Raw genomic sequence first — 19,046 nt, 5'->3', positions numbered from 1 at the left:
AAAAAAAAAAAAAAAAAAAAAAAAAAAATTCCATATTATGTCTGAACTCAGACAAAGAGAAGAACACTATCTAAAACAATAAAACAAAACAAAAATGGAACATCTCCCTATTTTAGCCAATAGGAGTGACTACTGTTTCTCTACCGAATTACAGCTTTAGCCTCACTTCACTGTTAACCTTCTAAATAGGAGTTAGTAAGATACTCAATCATAGCATTATTTCAGGTTTCTGACAGCAATCAGATAAAATCCAGTTCAGAGAAAAGATCCAGTTCCTTCAACCCTCCCCCTGAATCACCTAAGATAAGCCAAAATCTTATAGTGCATTTGTTTAAACAATCTTTTACTATGCAGTCTGTGGTTCTCCATGGCATACGTTCTTTTTCCCCTGTATATATCTGAAGATATATTCCTATGATCTCTGGCTGAAGGGCACTGATAAATCAACCATATTTAAAAGTCACTGATTTTATTAATTCTTATTTTAAAATTGCCCATTTTTAAAAACAGTGGATAATTGGTCAGAATTATAATACGGTGAAAGCCGATCATTCGTAATTACTGAGATCTTTAAAATAAAAATAACTCCATCAAATACACTTCCATCCTGGTGATGTGACTTTTACCACTATGTCTGCTAAAATCCTTATTTCTATTGTGATTATTTCACAATTATTGATAATTTTTACTCCACTGTCTTTCAGATCTATTAATGTAGAATCTATAAAAGTAGTATTTTAGAAATAATTTGTCTTCTGTTGTTACCCTGGTTACTAGAATGTAATTTCCTTCACTGAATTCCTTCTGTTATAAAATAGGTATGGTCCTTTTAAAACCGCATCATCTTATGTACTTCTATTTTATCCTATTCTACTTGTTTAACTTTTGTCATGGTTTACCTTCTCCCCTCTTTTCCTAAATGTGCATCTGCAGTCAGGCAACTTTTCAATTATCTGCAGTCAGGAAAGTCTTGGAGATAGAACACTCAAATCCTTGGGTGTTAGCCTCTGTATTAGTTGTCTACTGCTGCTATAACAAATTACTGTAGGTTTGGTGACTTAAAACAACACAAAATTATACTCTTACAGTTCTGGAGGTCATGTATCATATGTGAGTTTTACAAAGCTAAAATCAAAAAGTTGGCAGAGCTGGTTCCTTCTAGAGGCTGTAAGGGGAGAATTTAATTTTTGCCTTTTTCTAGAGTCTACCCTCATTCCTTTGCTGATGGTCCCATTTTACATCATCCCATCCTCCTCTTGCTTTTGTCATTCTTCCTCCTTTGACCTTCTTTCCGCCCTTTTATTAGGACCCTTGCAGTTATATTTAGGACCTATCCAAAATAACCAGGATAATGTCCCATCTCAAAATTATTAGTTTAATGACATCTGGAAACGCCTTTTTGCTACATAAGGTAAAATTCACAGATTCTAACAATTAGGACATGGACATCTTTGCATGGGAATGGGGCATTATTCAGCCTATGACAACCTCTAAGATTTTTTAATGGCTAAATGCTTTTTTTGTCATTATTTTTACTATCCCTTCATTTTTTTCTCTTTTAAGCATTGGGAGTGAAAGGCATTTTAAAAACAAAACTATTTCATTACCTCTTAACCCAAAGAAAATACTAACAAAAGATAAAACTGTATAGGGTAACTTGGCTTATGCTTTCATTTTATGAGAGTCTGAGGAATGGATATTATCAATCCCCCAATAATGAGGGTAGGAAGGTAAACTGGGCATGTTGGACAATATTTCATTTCTTCTTCGGATCATTCAAATGTGGTTTTATTGCCATGACTGATATGAGTGCCTAAAATTTTAAGTCTCAATCACCCGTGATTAAAAATGCAGAAATTGGCAGGGCATGGTAGCCGATTTCTGCATTTTTTGCATTACAAAAATACAAAAAATACAATTTTTTGCATTACAGCCAAAGTGCTGCCTGTAATCCCAGCACTTTCGGAGGCCAAGTCAAGCAGATCTCCTGAGGTTGCAAGTTCAAGACCAGCCTGGCCAACATGGTGAAACTCCAACTCTACTAAAAATACAAAAATTAACCGAGTGTAGTGGCAGGCACCTATAATCCCAGCTACTCAGGAGGCTGAGGTATGAGAATATCTTGAACCTGGGAGGTGGAGGTTGCAATGAGCCAGGATCATGGGACTGTACTCCAGCCTGGGTGATAACGCAAGAATCTGTCTCAAAAAAAAAAAAAAAAAGAGAGGAAAATACAGAATCCAAAGAGGAAGGTAAATGAATCTTAGTTGATTGTCATTTGGCTCAACTATGATACTGACTCTCCATTTTTGCATATATAATTAGGAATTAATTCTGAGATTTTCCTTCTTCCCAGTCATAAAAGGTTTTTTTTTTTTTTCAAAAATAATGCTTGATCTTCAGCCCTTTAAAAGTATTTTTCAGATAACTCTTCTTATATCCTGAGCTTTTCTTGAGGCGACTCATTAATATACTGATTCTGAGAAGAGTATACTAAACTCTCAGCATATTATGTAATTTATCTTTATGCTAAAGATGATCTTTTAATTCTTCTTTCTCTTTTTTATGTGTTTCTTTTAGATATGGCTATCAATGCAATGCTTATTACAAAGTTAACTGGGTGGAAATATGTAACACAGAGCTCAATACAGAGGCAAACTATAATTTAACATCAGTAAAAGACTGGTAATTAAAATGTTAATATCATGCAAATGTCACTTTTTATACAATAGAAAATTTCAAGATACGAAGTCATGGAGTACTTAGGCAATGGAACTATGACCTGGATACTTACCCTCAACAACAAAATGAGTAACAATACCAATTGCAATTCCTATGATTGCTACAATTGCCAATGTGAAAAGAGCTAGACGTACTGAGTCCCAAAATTGCTGTTTTCTTTGATATTCAAGTTGTGAGAATTCAGCTTCTGAGAATTCAACAGGTCTGTGATAATAGAAAGAAAATAGAGACAATAAAAATTCATTATAGTTCAACTTTATGTTTACTTACTATGTTCCTCTACAAAAATAGTTTATACTGCTAAATAACAGTGAGCAACTTAGACCCTGAAAAGAACAGTAGGTTTTAATTTGTATATCCCCCTAAAACCCTAATCACAGAATGAGTTTTAGATAAAGTTCTGCTGATGTTGACATTCAAGTGAGCATATCTTCCCACTGTGTTTTATCGGCTTATTGGCAATTTAAAACTTTGGTAGTGAAACACAAAGACTGGCTTTTAGATTTTAATATAACTACTTTTTAAGTAACCTTAACAATTTCTTAATGGCACGTTGTAAAAGTAGCAACATTACTTTTGAAGACCTGATTGTGGCTCTTTTCATTTACTAGCACCTCCCAATGAAATCAAAAACGGTGAATTGCACTTAGTAAGATTCCACCACCCATGAGCATCCTTCACTTACATTTGATTCACATGACCCTACTGGTGCATTACTTCCATTACTCAAAAATATCTTACACCATTTATCTTTTTCCAACTTGAAAGTTGCTGTTTATTTACTTTACTGTCTGAATTCTTAAATAAGATTCAATATTGTGATATCTTTCAAGTGAAATTTTTCTGTAAATGTCTTTATGCTTTTAACTTTACTTAATCAATATTTATTGTGAATTTATTTTGTTAAATGAGATCATGAAAAAGTCCTTAGAATAGTACCTACCACATTAAAATTATGTTTCAGAAACTGTTCTAGATCCCTAAATGTATACAGATTTTAAGACAAACTATTTGTCTTTGGGATGCCCACACTTTAAAAGGGGAGACAGACATGGAAACAAGTAGTTATTATATAGTGTGAACTGTGCCAAAATAGATTTGTACCAGAAGAGAGAACACTAAACTTTTTAAAGGGTTGTGTCAGGAGATTTTATTAAGAAAGTGACATGATTACAATTTTGAGGAATTAAACCTCACCAGTTCCAAAAAAAAAGGACAGAGAAAATACCATGTGGGTGGTGCGGGGGGGAAGGTAGAAATGTGAAACAGCATTCATTACTAATAGGGGATAAAAATATAAATAAAACATGACTTTTGTCCTCTAAGAATTTATTGTCTCAATATATGTTCAAGATTGCAAGTCTTTCACAAGACTGCAATTCTGGGAAGAGGATATGGTAGAGCTGGTGGGCTGGGAGTCTCATAACCCAAAGTAAACACCTGGAAATTTACTTTGAAGGAGGTGGAAAGCCAATAAAAAATTTTAATTAGATTGAAGAGTTCTGAAGATTTAGAAAAGTCACACAGATGTGAATGAGGATGGGGATTAGGGCAAGAATGCAGACAGGCAGACCAGTTTAGAGGTCATATTGAAGGTCCAGGAAGGAGATTGTGAGGACCTGAACTGAGGCTATGGAACGGGGTGGAGAGGAAGAGATGGATTTAGCTGTAGTTGTTGAACTTCATCTGTGAGGCAAGAAAAGGATTAATGGCCCACTTGTTTGGATGTCCAGGTAAATGACTGTGACTCCAGGCAAGATGAGGAATATTAAAGGAGAATAGTGTTTCCAATAAAGACATCAATATAGTTAACAAAGAGCAATTTGCTGTCCTTAGACTTGGGTCTGGGTCTGAATCAAATGAAAAGTATCTGTTTTACGGTCTTTCTCTTTGACTCACTTTATTTTAGTTGTATCACTAATATCTGTTTATATGATTCTAATAAACCAAATGTTAAGGTTAGAATTATATAACCTAGAGAAAAAATGAAAAAGTTACTGTGTACTCATGTGAAATACCATTCTTCTAACCCATAATCGAAGCCTGCACTTCCAAAATCTATGGCAATAGATATTTTGAGTATGTAGCTTGTGAATATTATAGCTGCTGTAATTATTTTATTATTCCCATTCCTTTTCCCCCCTTAGTTTTGTGGGTTTCACTACTGTACTCTGTTCCCTTCAAGAAGCACGAAATAACAAGAATCAAGTTTAATAAAATGTAAGGGGTTGATAGCCAAACATCACATCATGGTAACACTGCATCATTGTAAAGGGACTTTTTAAAAAATCATAGTCACATTTGATTTTAAAATAAGTTTCTTCTGCCTAGTGATTAGCTATTTTCAGTCTGATGTAACTGGAATGTTGCCTTCTGTCTAATGTGGAAGTTGAAATAAGTTTTACCAAATGCCATTTATGTGTTTTGAAGTGTAGCTGGCAGGTACAGTACGCAGACACCAGCCAAGTGCAAAGGAAGTGATGTTTACCCTAATTGCAGAAAATAAGGTCATAATAAAATAACAAAGCGTTCAGAAAATTGTTAAGAAATGTGTTGGTTAGGCTGTTGTGAAAAGCTTGTAATAAGCATAATAAATAAAACAAAATATATTCAGGGCATTCTTAATTATGCAAGAAACTTTGAGCTTTTGACTATAGTTTAGATATATTTGTTAGATGTATAAATGGTTTAAGCTTTGAAAAAGATTATTTAGATGACATTTAAATTCCCTAATGCCTTTAAAATTCCTGTATGTTTCTCCTGATTTGTACATCACAATTTTTTGTTCATTTAAACCTGAATGAGTTGGATGCTAAATGGAACATTTCAACAGCATTTTTTTAGAAAAATAAATTTTATTGTGTATATTTAAAGTATATAACATGATGTTAAGGGATACATATAGATAGTAAAAAGGTTATTATAGTGAAACAAATTCACTTATCCTTTATCTCACCTAGTAACAGTTTTTTGTTTGTTTTGAGGGCAACAACAACTAAAATCTACTCATTTAGCATGAATCCTACATAGAATACAATTTTATTACCTATAGTCCTCATGTTGTACATTAGATCTCCAGGCTTTCCATCCTACATATCTGCTACTTTGTATCCTCTGGCTGACATCTCCCCATTTAATTGCCCCTGTAACCACCATTATGTTTGCATCTCTGTATTTTGTATTTTTTAAAAAATATTACACATCTGAGAGAAAATGCAATATTTTTCTCTCTGTTTCTGGCTTATGTCACTTAGCTAATATCCTCCAGGCTCATCCATGCATGGCAAATGGCAGGATCTTGTTTTTTTTCTGGGCTCAGGAAAATTCCATTGTATGTATTTATCACAGCTTCCTTATCCATCCATCTGTCAATGGGCACTTAGGTTGTTTCCGTATCTCAGCTATTGTGAATAATGCAGCAATGGACGTGGGAGTGCAGATATCTTCACCAGATGAAGATTTCATTTCCTTTGGGTATAAGCCCAGAAGAGAGATTGCTGCGTCGTATGGTAGCTATATTTGTAATTTTTTAGAAATCTCCATACTGTTTTTTATAATGTCTATACCAATCCACATTCTCAGCAACATTGTCCTAGGTTCCCTTTTCTCCATACCGTGGTCAACATTTGTTACCTTTTGACTTTTTGGTAATGGCCACCCTAAGGAGTGTGAGGTGGGATCTCATGTTAGTTTTAATTTACATTTTTTGGTGATTAATGATGTCGAGAACCTTTTCATATACTGTTGACCATTTTTGTGTCTTCTTTAGAGAAATGTCTATTCAGGTCTTCTGCACATTTTTAAATCAGTTTATTTTTTCCCCACTCTTGGGTTGTATGAGTTGTTTATAAGTCGTAGATATTAACCCTTTATCAGATATACGGTTGCAAATCCTTTTTCCAGTCTGTGAGCTGCCTTTTCATTTTATCAATTGTTTCCTTCCCTGTGTAGAAGTTTTTAAGTTTAATGCTGTTCTGTTTATTTTTGCTTTTGTGGGTTGAGCTTTTGGTGTAATACCCAAAAAAATCATTGCCAAGGCCAATGCCCAGGAGCTTTTACCCTATGTTCTCTTCTGAAAGTTTTGTGGTTCCTGGTCTTCTATTTAGGTCTTTTATCCAATTTTGGGTTGACTTTTTTTGTAAGGTGTAAGATAAAGTTTTAATTGCATTCTTTTGCATGTGGAAATCTTGTTTAATTTACCATACCAGTACCATTTATTGGTACAGGTACCACTTATTCAGAGACTATCCTTTCCTTATTGTTCCCTTGTCAAAAATTAGTTGACCACGGTCAGGCACAGTGACTCATGCCTACAATCCCAACAGTTTGAAAGGCCAAGGTGGGTGGATCACTTGAGTCCAGGAGATTCAGGCCAGCCTGGGCAACATGGCAAAACTCTCTCTACAAAAAAAAATATTTAAAAAAATAGTCAGGTGTGGTGGCACACGCCTGTAGTCCCAGCTACTCAAGAGGCTGAGGTGGGAGGATAACCTGAGCCCGGGAGGTCAAAGGAGCAGTGAGCTGTGATCATGCCACTGCACTTCAGCTTGGGTGACAGAATGAGACCGTGTTTCAAAATAAAAACATTAGTTGATCATATGTGTTTGAATCCATTTCTAAGCTCTCTACTATGTTTCACCAGCCTAAGTGTTTGTCTTTATGCCAGCACCACACTGTTTTGATTAACATAGCTTTGTAATACAATTTTGAATCAGAAAGTGCGATGTCTCAAACTTTTTCTTTCTCAGAATTATTTTGGCTAGTCAAGGTCTTTTATGGCTCCATACAAACTTTGGGAGATTTTTTTTCTATTTCTATGAAGAATACCATTGAGATTTTGATAGGGATTGTGTTAGATCTATGTATTTCTTTGACTGGTATGGACGTTTTAACAATAGTAATTCTTCTGATTCAGAACATAGGATATCTTTCCATTTATTGGTATTGTCTTTATTTCTTTCATATTTTATAGTTTTGGCATACAGATCTTTCACTTCCTTGGTTAAATTTGTCCTAGGTATATTACTTTTAAATTTTGATACTATTGGAAATATAATTGCTTTCTTCATTTATTTTTCAATTAGGTTGTTATTTGTGTATTGAAATAATACTGATTTGTATGTTGATTTTGTATCTTGCAACTTTATAAAATTCACTTATTAGTTCTAATAGTGTTTTGTGGCATCTTTGGGATTTATACATTTAAGATCATGTCAAAATAATTTTACTTCTTCCTTTCTGATTCAGATACCATTTATTTCTTTTCCTTATCTGACTGCTCTTACCAGTAGTTCCAGTACTATGGTGAACAGAAGTGGCAAGAGTGGGAATTCTTGCTTTTTACAGATGTTGGTGGAAATACATTCAGTTTTTCCCCACTGATTACAATATTGGTTGTAGGTTTTTCATAAATGGCATTTATTGGGTTGAAGAATTTCCCTTCTGATGTGGTTTGGCTGTGTCCCCATCCAAATCTCATCTTGAATTGTAGTTGTCATTATCCCTACATGTCATGGGAGGGACCTGGTGGGAGGTAACTGAATCATGGGGGTGGTTACCCTGTGCTGTTCTCATGAAAGTGAGTGAGTTCTTACAAGATCTAATGGTTTTATAAGGGGCTTTTCCCTGCCTTCACGCTGCACTTCTCCTTGCCATTGCCATGCGAAGAAGGACGAGTTTGCTTCAGCTTCCGCCATGATTGTAAGCTTGTTTCCTGAGGGCTCCCCAGCCCTGCAGAACTGTGAGTCAATTACACCTCTTTCCTTTATAAATTACTCAGTCTCAGGTATTTCTTCATAGCAGTGTGAGAATGGACTAATACTCCTTCTATTCCGAAACTGTTGAGAATTTTCATCAAGAAATAATGTTGAACTTTGTCAGAGATATTTTATATTAAGATAATCATGAGGCTTTTATCTATCATTCTACCAATGTGATGCATCACATTGATTGATGTATGTATGTTAAACCAGTCTTGCATGCCAAAGTTAAATCCCACTCGATCATGATGTATAATATTTTTGATGTGTTGCTGTATTCAATATATTTTATTGAGCGTTTTTGCATCAATGTTTATCTAAGAAAGTTGCCTGTAGCTTTTTTTGTTTTTCTTGTGATGTCTTTGTCTTCTTAGGTATCAAGGTGATGCTGGCCTTGTAAAATGTGTTGGAAATCATTCCCTCTAGGGTTTTTTTTTTTTTTTTTTCTTTGCCAAGAGTTTTAGTGAAGTACTGGTATTCAATTCTTTCAATATGATTTTGCAGAACTTCAGTCTTGTGAGCCATCTGGTCCTGGCTTGTTCCTTTGTTGGAAAGTGATCAACTCTTTATCATGAACTTTTTGTATTTGCTCTATCCATAAAAGAATACAAATTATGTTGTTCTTGTAGTTTGTGTCTGTTTGTGTGGGTTTTGGCTTTTGAAGTGGAAATGCTTTGTTTGCTGTATTGTTTCTTTCTTCATGTTTTAAAGTAGGAGATGGGAACCTAGAAACGAGACGAGAAATACATAACTCAAACCTAATCTTCCATGTAAGTAAATTTTTTAAAAGTTAAGCAGAAATGTCTGCATATCCTCTAAACTAGTGATGGGTTTTTATGATTGACATAAATACAAGTTGACTGGGTTTAATTCTGGCTTTGCTACTATCAGCAAGCTAGTTAAATTCTGTACTTCCATCTCCTCATCTGTAAAATGAAGAATCAAAGTCTTTCATGGCTTTGTCAGAATCCAAAATAATACAAATAAAAAATACCAGTAAATAATTGGTGGATAGTCCTGTTTCTTTCAATCCCTAAAGCAAAGGGCCTTGTTTTGTTCTGTTTTTGGTCTTTTCTTTAAATATAATTCTTCAGATGACCTGACAGTTTATAGTTAATAACATTTCTGTATTTTCTCCAGAGTAATCTCTATAATTACTGTTAAAGTTACTCATTAATATTTTTTTCTTTAAAATTTATAAAAATAAATGTTTCTGAATTTCTTGCAAACTGAACAAAATGATGTCTAGAAGCATAAACATAAAGAATATAAACCTGTCAATATTTACTGCCAAAATTTTCTATTTTAACTGCTTTAAGATATTAACCACTCAGCAGAATTAAATAAAATCTTGATCTACAGACTGAAGGTAACAAACACAGAATATTTAAAATAAAACTGATACATCTGTTAAAAAAAAACTTGTGGGATAATGCTTTATCCATTAATAATTCAATGTGGACATCAAATAAAATGACATTGTTGTGACGTCACATTAATGTTGTAATGAGATAAAATAACTAGCATCTTTGTCCATATCATTTAAAAAATCTATTCAAATAAACAGAACACAGTAACTAAAGCCTTTTGGTAATTTAAATAGAAAGAAAACTTGAACAGTCACAGGAATGGAGTACACGTCAAAACAGTCCAATTTAGTTCTGTGGATGGCAGTGGGATTCCCTTTGGGAGATCTCTTTCTGTGGTAGGTCTATTGGCAATACTGGAAAGCATGAGTCAGAAACACTGGCAACGGGAGACAGATAGTAAAAAGGAGGAGCTAATTGTGTTGTTGCAGCACTTAAAATGATACAGCCATCTAAGTCGTGATGACACTGGTATTTTCATGATGAGGCAAAATTTGCTTTGGACTCAATAAAAATTCCAAAGATAAGAAACACTAATCAGAGGACTGCAAAAAAATGTCATTGGTTTTCTCAAAAGACATACAAGGGCATATTCTATAAATGTCATTATGATAAGTGACTTAAGAAGCATCAAGAACTGGCAAAGTGGGGAGAAACTGGGGTGGTGGGGCAGTTACAACTATGAGTTAGTTATCAAAATTAGTTTCCTATCAGCTAGAAATGACTGGTTTGACAAAAGACTCAATGAAGAAGAATGAAATTGTAGAGTGTGGGCAGAAATTGCATAGCACCCCGCTCCTTTATTGGACTGTGTAATAGCTCTGTACATGGGGGAAAATATTAAATCTTATTTACAGAATAGAATATAATGTAAAACATATAAGACATTTAAAGAAACTGGTTATAATAATTTCATGAGTTTTCTGAAATTTTCTTTGAAAACATTTTTTAGACCTTTGAGTTCTAGATTCAGTAAAAGATCTATCTCTCTTTATAGCTGACTTTCAAAATCATTATTACCATCTTGGAAGCACTACTCTCATGCTACAGTATCAGCAAGGTCATATATACCTCTGATAGCAGCTACACAAGTAACAATACTTAGTCACTTAATTTCATTCATACAAATACAAGGAGCATTTATGCAATTTTCTTATATTAGAATGGTCACATTTTCTACCTCAAGAAGACTTTATAGTTTAACTGCTAAGTATAATATTAATAAAAATAAATTTCATTCATTCATTTAGCTCATGTTCAATTAGTACATGTTCATTGGATATCTACTATGTTCCAGACACTAATTTAGTTATATGGTTATGGCCGTACTAAGGATATAGACTGCCTTTATGTGTCCCAATGGAAAAGCCAGTTTGTGCAATAAGCAAATCTATACATAAATGTCAGGTATCAAGTAAGAGGACAGAGAATAATGAGGGTACAGTGAGGGAGGTGGTAGGATTAATGTGATCAGGGGAGATCACTCTGCAAAGGTGATATCTAACTGGAGACATGAATAAGGTGAAAGACGGAGCTGTGCAACTATCTGAGGGGAAAATGCTACAGCAAAAGAAATAGTCATTGCAAGGGCCCTGAGGTAGGAGCAGACTTGGTGAATTTGCAGAAGAGCAGAAAGTCAGTGTGGCCAGTAGGCAGTGTGCAAGTGGAAGAGGAAAGATGATGGGATCAGAGATCATTATAGACCACATCATAACCCAGCAGGCCACAATAACAACCATTTTGGTCCCAGCACTTTAAAAGGCCAAGGCGGGCGGATCATGAGGTCAAGAGATCAAGACCATCCTGGCCAACATGGTGAAGCCCCATCTCTACTAAAAATACAAAAATTAGCTGGGTGTGGTAGCACTTGCCTGTAGTCCCAACTACTTAGGAGGCTGAGGCAGAAGAATTGCTTGAACCTGAGAGGCAGAGGCTGCAGTGAACTGAGATTGTGCCACTGCACTCCAGTCTGGAGACAAAGTGAGACTCTATCTCAAAGAAAAAAAAAAAAAAAAAAAAGAATGATTTTGGAGTTTTCATCCCTGTGGATGGGACTGATCTTTTTAAAAGGATCACCCTGTGGAGAATACACTGGGTGGAAGGCAGCAGCGAAGGTGTGAAAAGTGGAAGCAGTGAAACTGATTAGGGAACCCTTGAAATAGTTCTGGTCTGAGATGATGGCTGCTTGGAGTAGGATGCTAGCAACAAGGAAATCAGAACATATAACTGGATTCAGAATACATTGTGAAGTTATAGCTGACAGAATTTGCTGATGAATTGGTTGTAGAACATGAGAGAAAGAGAAGAGTTACAGAGGATGTCAAGGTCTTTAGTCTGTGCAGAGAAAAATGATAATCCAGTGGATATGAAACATTTGAAAGTAGTGGCATCGTTCTCAAATTAATGCTTATATGGAACTCTAGTGTATAACACAGACTTAAAGCAAAGATGTTCTGGGATAGAGAAGGTGTACAGAAGTCTGCCAGTATGTAATCTCCCCACAGGAAGGGACCCCTGAGACATATTTGCAAGAATTAATTGCTGAATTTCACACTGACTACAATCGCTTCAGCAAAATCCTGAAGATCCTCCACGATGGAGCCCTGGGCAGTATGGTGTCACCCAGTCCCTATTGATGTCTCTTGCATTCCGTTCTCCAGCCTTTACCTGCCATGTACCCAATGAGCACACCTTCATTTTTCTAATGTCACCTCTATAAAATCTTTGCAACATATAAAACTCCTGGGTAGGCTTTGACTTGTAAATAAGGAACCAGTATGCCTTTTATTTCCTCTCTGTCCTCAGAAGAGATTATTGCTTCAGAAGAGGTACAAAAGGCTGTGATCTAGAGAAGTTAGTCTTCAATAAAGGGACCTGCTTCCTCTGAGACTAGCTGTAGTACAAATGTATTTGTAAGTAGGGGGGTAGGGATTTGAAGGATTTCTTTTTTTATTTTACCCAGGACCTGACAGAATCACAGAATTTACAGTTAACTTACAATTATTCCACTTCATTCACCAATACTAACATCCACTTTATCAGAACCCTACCATAATGTTGTCTAGCCTATTCTTAAAACCTTTCCTTCTAACTTCCTGAGAAAACTCCCCTCACCTTTACTTAGTCTGAAGATGCTTTTTAGGCATGCATTCCCAAAGTTTTCATCTCCTACACTAACTATTTTCTTAAGAACATTCAAAATGGATATAATCCATATGTCACATCTAATTCAGTCAACAAGTTCTAATTGAGCACCTACTATGTAACCTAACACTATTCTAGGCTCTGGGTATTCTCTAGTGAACAAAAGAAGGTCCAGTACTCCAGTAACAGAAGTAAAATCATTTATACATTTACAGTTCCTCCCACCTATTGGCCAAACCAGAGGGTTAAATCCCCTTATTGCCTTGGTGAAAAATTAGGGTCATGCTGAGAAAGCATTTGCCACATATTTTTTATAAATTAAGAAATATGAATAGGAATTATATACCAGGTGGATATAATGATGAAAGTACAGCTCCCTAAAATTTTATAAGTCTGCTTTTTTCATTCAGACTTTAATGCTTAGCTTTGTTCTAAATCAACCACCTAAATAATGTGTCTCAAAATTTGAAACAAAGAGCCAATAGTTTATGTTGAATAAGTTTATATATTCAACTTAGTAACACAAAGAAAAGAAGGATGAGTTGGCCAAGGGTTTAAGTACAAAAGAGAAGTTATTTGTGAGGACTATATAAACATTCTTTAATAACATATGACCAGTATTATTCAAATGTTTATGATCATCCTACATGACCCTCCATTGGGCTTATTTCTGTGATTGTTTTTAACATCATTAAAACAGGAAAACACTGGGCAATTAATTTGAAGTTGGTGAAGTGAATCCATAAGATAACTGATGACATCAAGATGAAGATTTAAAAATCTGATTATACTTGCTACTAAAGAAATGTAAACAACAAAACATTAAATTAAATGCAGTACACTCTTCTATGTGCAGCATAAATATTTATGCGCTGATCAAGTATTCTCACAGCAGTAGCCTTGGGGGGAAATTCTTTTTATGTCTTACACATGTCTTAACATATTTGTATTCAACCTGAAGCATAGATACATATTAGATATTCTGTTTGGGCGCAGTCTTCTCTACTTCTTGCCAAAAAGCCTTCATTTCTGGGAATACTTGTGGTTAATAACATCTCCTTAATGACATGGGTTAACTAAGGTTAATGACCTTACTTACTATACATATATACACACAGATACACAGAATGAGACTCACATGTCAATGGTGAGAAGTAGGAATAGAGAACAAATACAATATTTATTTTAAATGCTATTTTAGATGCACAAAGGAAACTGTGAACCTCAGCAAAATTCACAGACTCAGACCTCTTCCTCTCCAGTGTTTAGCCATGGATATGTGGCAGAGTAAAATTAAATCACCAAAACTGGACTGCCTTTAATTATGGCCTGCTCCATGGGCAGTTAAAAGGTATAAAGTTTGTTTTGAGAAATTTAAGTTGAGAGATAGTATAACATACTAGTTAGAAGCACAGATTCTGGAGTCCAGCTGCTCTATTTTAAGTTCCAACTCTGACATTTATGAGTTGTATGATTTTAGGCAAGATACTGAACCCTTTTGTATCTCAGTTTTTTCATCTGCAAAATGGGTATAATGGTATCTACTTGATACATTTCTTGTGAAAATAAAATGAGATCATATATTTAACATGTCAAAAATGCTATAAATGTTATTGCTATTATTAAAATGCTATCTGCTCACTGATTTTTATTTTAAAACACTAAATGCCTAGGAATACTCAAATCCAAATGTCTTCGCTCCTCTTCAGTATGACCACTTTATTTTTGTTCTCACTTTAGTGAAATATTTCTCTGCTTTCTTAACTTTCCAGTCTTTAAAAATAAAATTTCAAGGATGGGAATGGACAGTACAACTCTTAACCATTCTTCAGAACCATGGTACTAAGTACTTTCAAAATAAACAAGGCCATGATAAATTTCAATCTCATTTTCTTTTATGCCTTATTTGGACTGAAGTCCACCAATTAAAGGCTGTTTTTATACAAATTCCATATAGCATTAAGCATGATGATGTAACATAACTAAATTTCAGTACTGTTCCCTTTTTTATGTGACTTGTCTAGTCTACTATTCCCAGTTGGAGCTTATACATCTACTTTCACAATCTTCACCCATCTCAGTTTTATATTTCCAAAATGATTCTTTCTCATGCACTGAATCTCTTAATAAACAGTCTTTCTAAAACTTTTGACTACTCCTATGACAACTCAGACATCTTAGCCTGCTGTATTAAAACAAACAAACAAACAAACAAACAAAAAAAAACATGAAACAGATGGCCCAATACTTGTAGACAGCAGCTGATTTTATCACTTACTAACTGTATATGCTCTTTATACCCTTCAGTGTCTTCATCTGAAAAATGGTGATAATGGCCTTAAATTTCTGGACTGTAGTGAGGTTTAGGGATAATATAAATTAAGTGCTTAGCACTATGTCTGACAGATAATAGGCTATGAAAGGAAACTATTATAATTATTATTATTCATCAACTTGAAACTATAATTATTTCAATGAAACTCCCCAAATGCCACCTTGAGGGGGAAATGGAATTTGTGTTATTTCAATATTTTCTGCCAGCAGAAAACTGGTGGGCAGTTGATACATTTTATCTCAAATTTACCCAATTCTTTTAGTAGTTATTTAATAGCCTCATTTAATGATTAGTTAAGTAAGGCTTAGAGAGACTAATTTAGGCAAGATAAATTTGGCAAGTAATGGAACCAAGATTTTGACTCAGTACTATGATTCCCAATTCTCAATTATTTCTGTACTCTATAAATCTTCCTTTGATATTTAACCCATAGATAGCTAAAACCAACAATTTGGCTAAGTTCTATCTCATTATGTACTTACTTAATTATCACAATGGAGTCTTAGCCCTTTTTCCTATTTCCACACTTCTCCACAGCAATCCATCAGACACTCTGTGATTTCAAATATTTTGGAAAGCCTTTGATACTGTCTCTTCTGCTCAGATGTCTTCTTCTACCTACTGTCTACTGAATCAAGCCCACACTCCATAGCATGAACTCATACCTTTTCAGTTAAGCATTTATTATTTTCATTGGCGTTTCAAGCTCAGTGAATCTAGCTTCCCTACTGAACTTTCTTGAGCCTTTGAACATGCCTCCACACTTAACTGATCCTGCTCAAGAAGTGGCCCCCCCATTGGCACTGTTTTTTTCCTACTTCCCTACACTCAAATCCTATTCACCCTTCAAGATCCAGCTTAATTGTTACATCTCCATGGACCCTTTCTGAATCCCTAGTTAAAAGTGATGTCATTTTACTAATGCCAAACCTATTTGGGGCTAATAGTTTTCTGTTATTTGTTGTGCTCTCTCTGCTAAGCTTATATTCCTATCATGCCCAATACTTTTCCAACCTTAAATTAATAATAAAAATATAATTTGATTGAGCCCAGGAGTTATGGTACAGCCTATGTAGTGAGACTCCTGCCTCTAAAAAAATACTACTAATAATACATCAATCAATAATCAAATATTATTTGTATTGATTCTAATATCTTTTTTACCCAGCTAGACAGTAAACTCCATAGAGTATGAATAGTACTTATTTTGTTCGTTGCTGTAACTCCAGTGTCTAGCATAGTACCTGAACCTTAGTAGTGTTTAATAAACATTATTGAGTTAATAATATAGACATTACAATCTACCTCATTCAATATTCTTTTATGCTAATAATTATACTTTCTCTTAGTTTATAATTTCCTAAAGGGCAGAATATATAGCATTCTTCTCTATATCTTTTCCGGAGTTCCTAAATATGTGATTAAAATATTAATAAATCTTTCCTCTGCAAAATTTGCTCCATAGAAAGTAAAATTCTAAAATATTTATTTTTCTAATATTATACAAATATTGACCTAGGTGACATTTGTAGAACACTCCACCCAGCAGCAATATAATACACATTCTCTTACACTGCATATGCAAAATTCATCAAAAAAGGGCATAATCTGGTTCATAAACATGCCTCAGCAAATTAAAACAAACTAAATCTTATAAAGTATGTTCTTTGATTATAGAAAAATTAAATCGCCCCATAAAAGGTGATTCTGGTGAAGTCTCAGATAGAAATGAGGGACATGTTATTGGACAATGGAGAAAAGTCTATTCTTGTAATAAAGTGGCAAAGAATTTGGCTGAATTGTTTTTGTGTCCTAGTGTTTTGTGGAAGGTAGAACCTGAGTGATGAAATTGGATATTGGCCAAGGAAATATCTGTGTGAACTGCTGAAGATATGGCTTAGCTTTTGTTGACTGCCTACTGTAAAATGAAAAATGTAAAGAAAAAAATGCAATATCCGTGAAGTGCAGCAAAGTGAATCACAATAAAAAGAAGTATGTCTGTATTAATATCACACAAAATCAACTTTAATCAAGGGTTTTGCCAAGAACTAAAGAAAGATGATACGTAATTAAAAAGGGGTCAATTCATCAACATAACAAATGTTAAAACAATCCGTAAATGTGTATGCAACTAACCACAGAGCTGCAAAGTACTTGAAGCAAATACTGTTATAATGAAGAGGAAAAGTACACAAATCCACATTACGGTTTAAGACATCAACACTCTTCTCTCAGTAACTGACAAAGTAGACAAAAATTGATAAGGAAATATATCTATTAGCAACATTATCAATCATCTTGACCTACTTGATATTTATAGAACACTCTACCCAACAACAGCATAATACACATTATCTGCCACTGCATATACAAAATTAATCAAAAAAAGAGCACAATTTGGTTCATAAACACACCTCAACAAATTTTTAAAAATAAATCTTATAAAGTATGTTCTTCGATTTTAAAAGAATTGAACCACAAGTTGATAACAGAAAGATATCTGGAAAATCCCCAAATATTATGAAATTAAACAACAAGCTTCTAAATGACCTAGGAATTAAAAAGAAGTACAAAAAACTTAAAAATATTTTGTTATAAATGAAAACATTAAAAAATTGGTGAGATGCACATAAGGCAATAATTGGGAAAAATTTATAGATTTAAATTCTTAATTAGAAAATAAGGAAACAAGAAAACGATAATCAGCCCTACCTTAAGACATTGGGAAAAAGCTAAGCAAAGTAAACCAAATAAAAGCAGAAAAAAGGAAATAATAAAGAAACTAATGAAATTGCAAACAGTAGAGAAGTCAATAGAAACAAGTCAGTTCATTATAAAGATATGTAAAAATTGGTAAGCCCTATAGAATTATTCAGAAAAAGGAAGGCACAAATTTGCAACACTAGGAATGAGAAGGAAGATATTACCACAGACCTATTAAACATAAAAAAAAGATAAATAAATGCTATGAATAACATTATGCCAATAAATTTGCTCATGTAGATAAAATGGATAAATCTTTTGAAATACAAAACTTTCAAAGCTTATTCAAGAAGATACAAATGTCTGAAAAGTACATATCTAAAATAATAACATCAATTTAAACAGATTTTGCCAGAAAATAACAGATTCTGCCAGAAAATAGAAAAAAAGGAAATGTTCCCAAATTTTTTGTAATGAATCCAGCATATGCTGATAACAAAACCAAAGACATTATTTTTAAAAATCGGACAAGTTAGAGTTTCCTAAAGTGAACTGGAAAAAAAAAAAAAAATCAGACAAAAGTCCCTCAAAACAAGAATTAAAAATCTTTAAAAAATGGAATTCAAGAGTACCTAAAACCGATATTATATAAAAACAAGTGAGGTTTATCTTAGAACTACAAAGTTAGCTCAAAATTTGGAAACCAATCAGTATAACTCATAGTATTTACAGACCAAAAAACAAAACAGAAACAAAAACACTCCTATATGATCATCTCAATATATTCAGAGAAAGCATCTGAAAAAAACTTAACCTTATTTCATTATTAAAAAAAAGAAGGAGGAGAAGGAGGAGGAGGAGGAGAAGGAGGAGAAGAAGGAGAAGAAGGAGAAGAAGAAGAGGAGGAAGAGGAGGAGGAAGAAGAATAAGAAGAAGAGGAAGAGGAAGAAGAAAGAAGAAGAAGAAGAAGAAGAAGAGGAGGAGGAGGAGGAAGAG

General features: G+C 34.1%; 1 protein-coding gene across 1 annotated transcript in view; it reads right to left on the bottom strand.

The window, feature by feature from the left end:
- The window catches only part of TMPRSS11F (transmembrane serine protease 11F), an 80,256-nt gene that overhangs the window by 45,801 nt on the left and 15,409 nt on the right, over positions 1-19,046 (bottom strand). The window contains exon 2 of the mRNA XM_017894847.1: positions 2,795-2,946. Coding sequence (XP_017750336.1) covers positions 2,795-2,946 — 152 coding nt within the window. The remainder of the gene's footprint in view (positions 1-2,794; positions 2,947-19,046) is intronic.

This window comes from Rhinopithecus bieti, unplaced genomic scaffold (assembly GCF_001698545.2).
Source record: "Rhinopithecus bieti isolate Rb0 unplaced genomic scaffold, ASM169854v2 scaffold_25807, whole genome shotgun sequence".
NCBI lineage: Eukaryota > Metazoa > Chordata > Mammalia > Primates > Cercopithecidae > Rhinopithecus > Rhinopithecus bieti.
The sequence above is the reverse complement of the archived record's forward strand: the minus strand, read 5'-3'. Positions and strand labels throughout refer to the sequence as shown.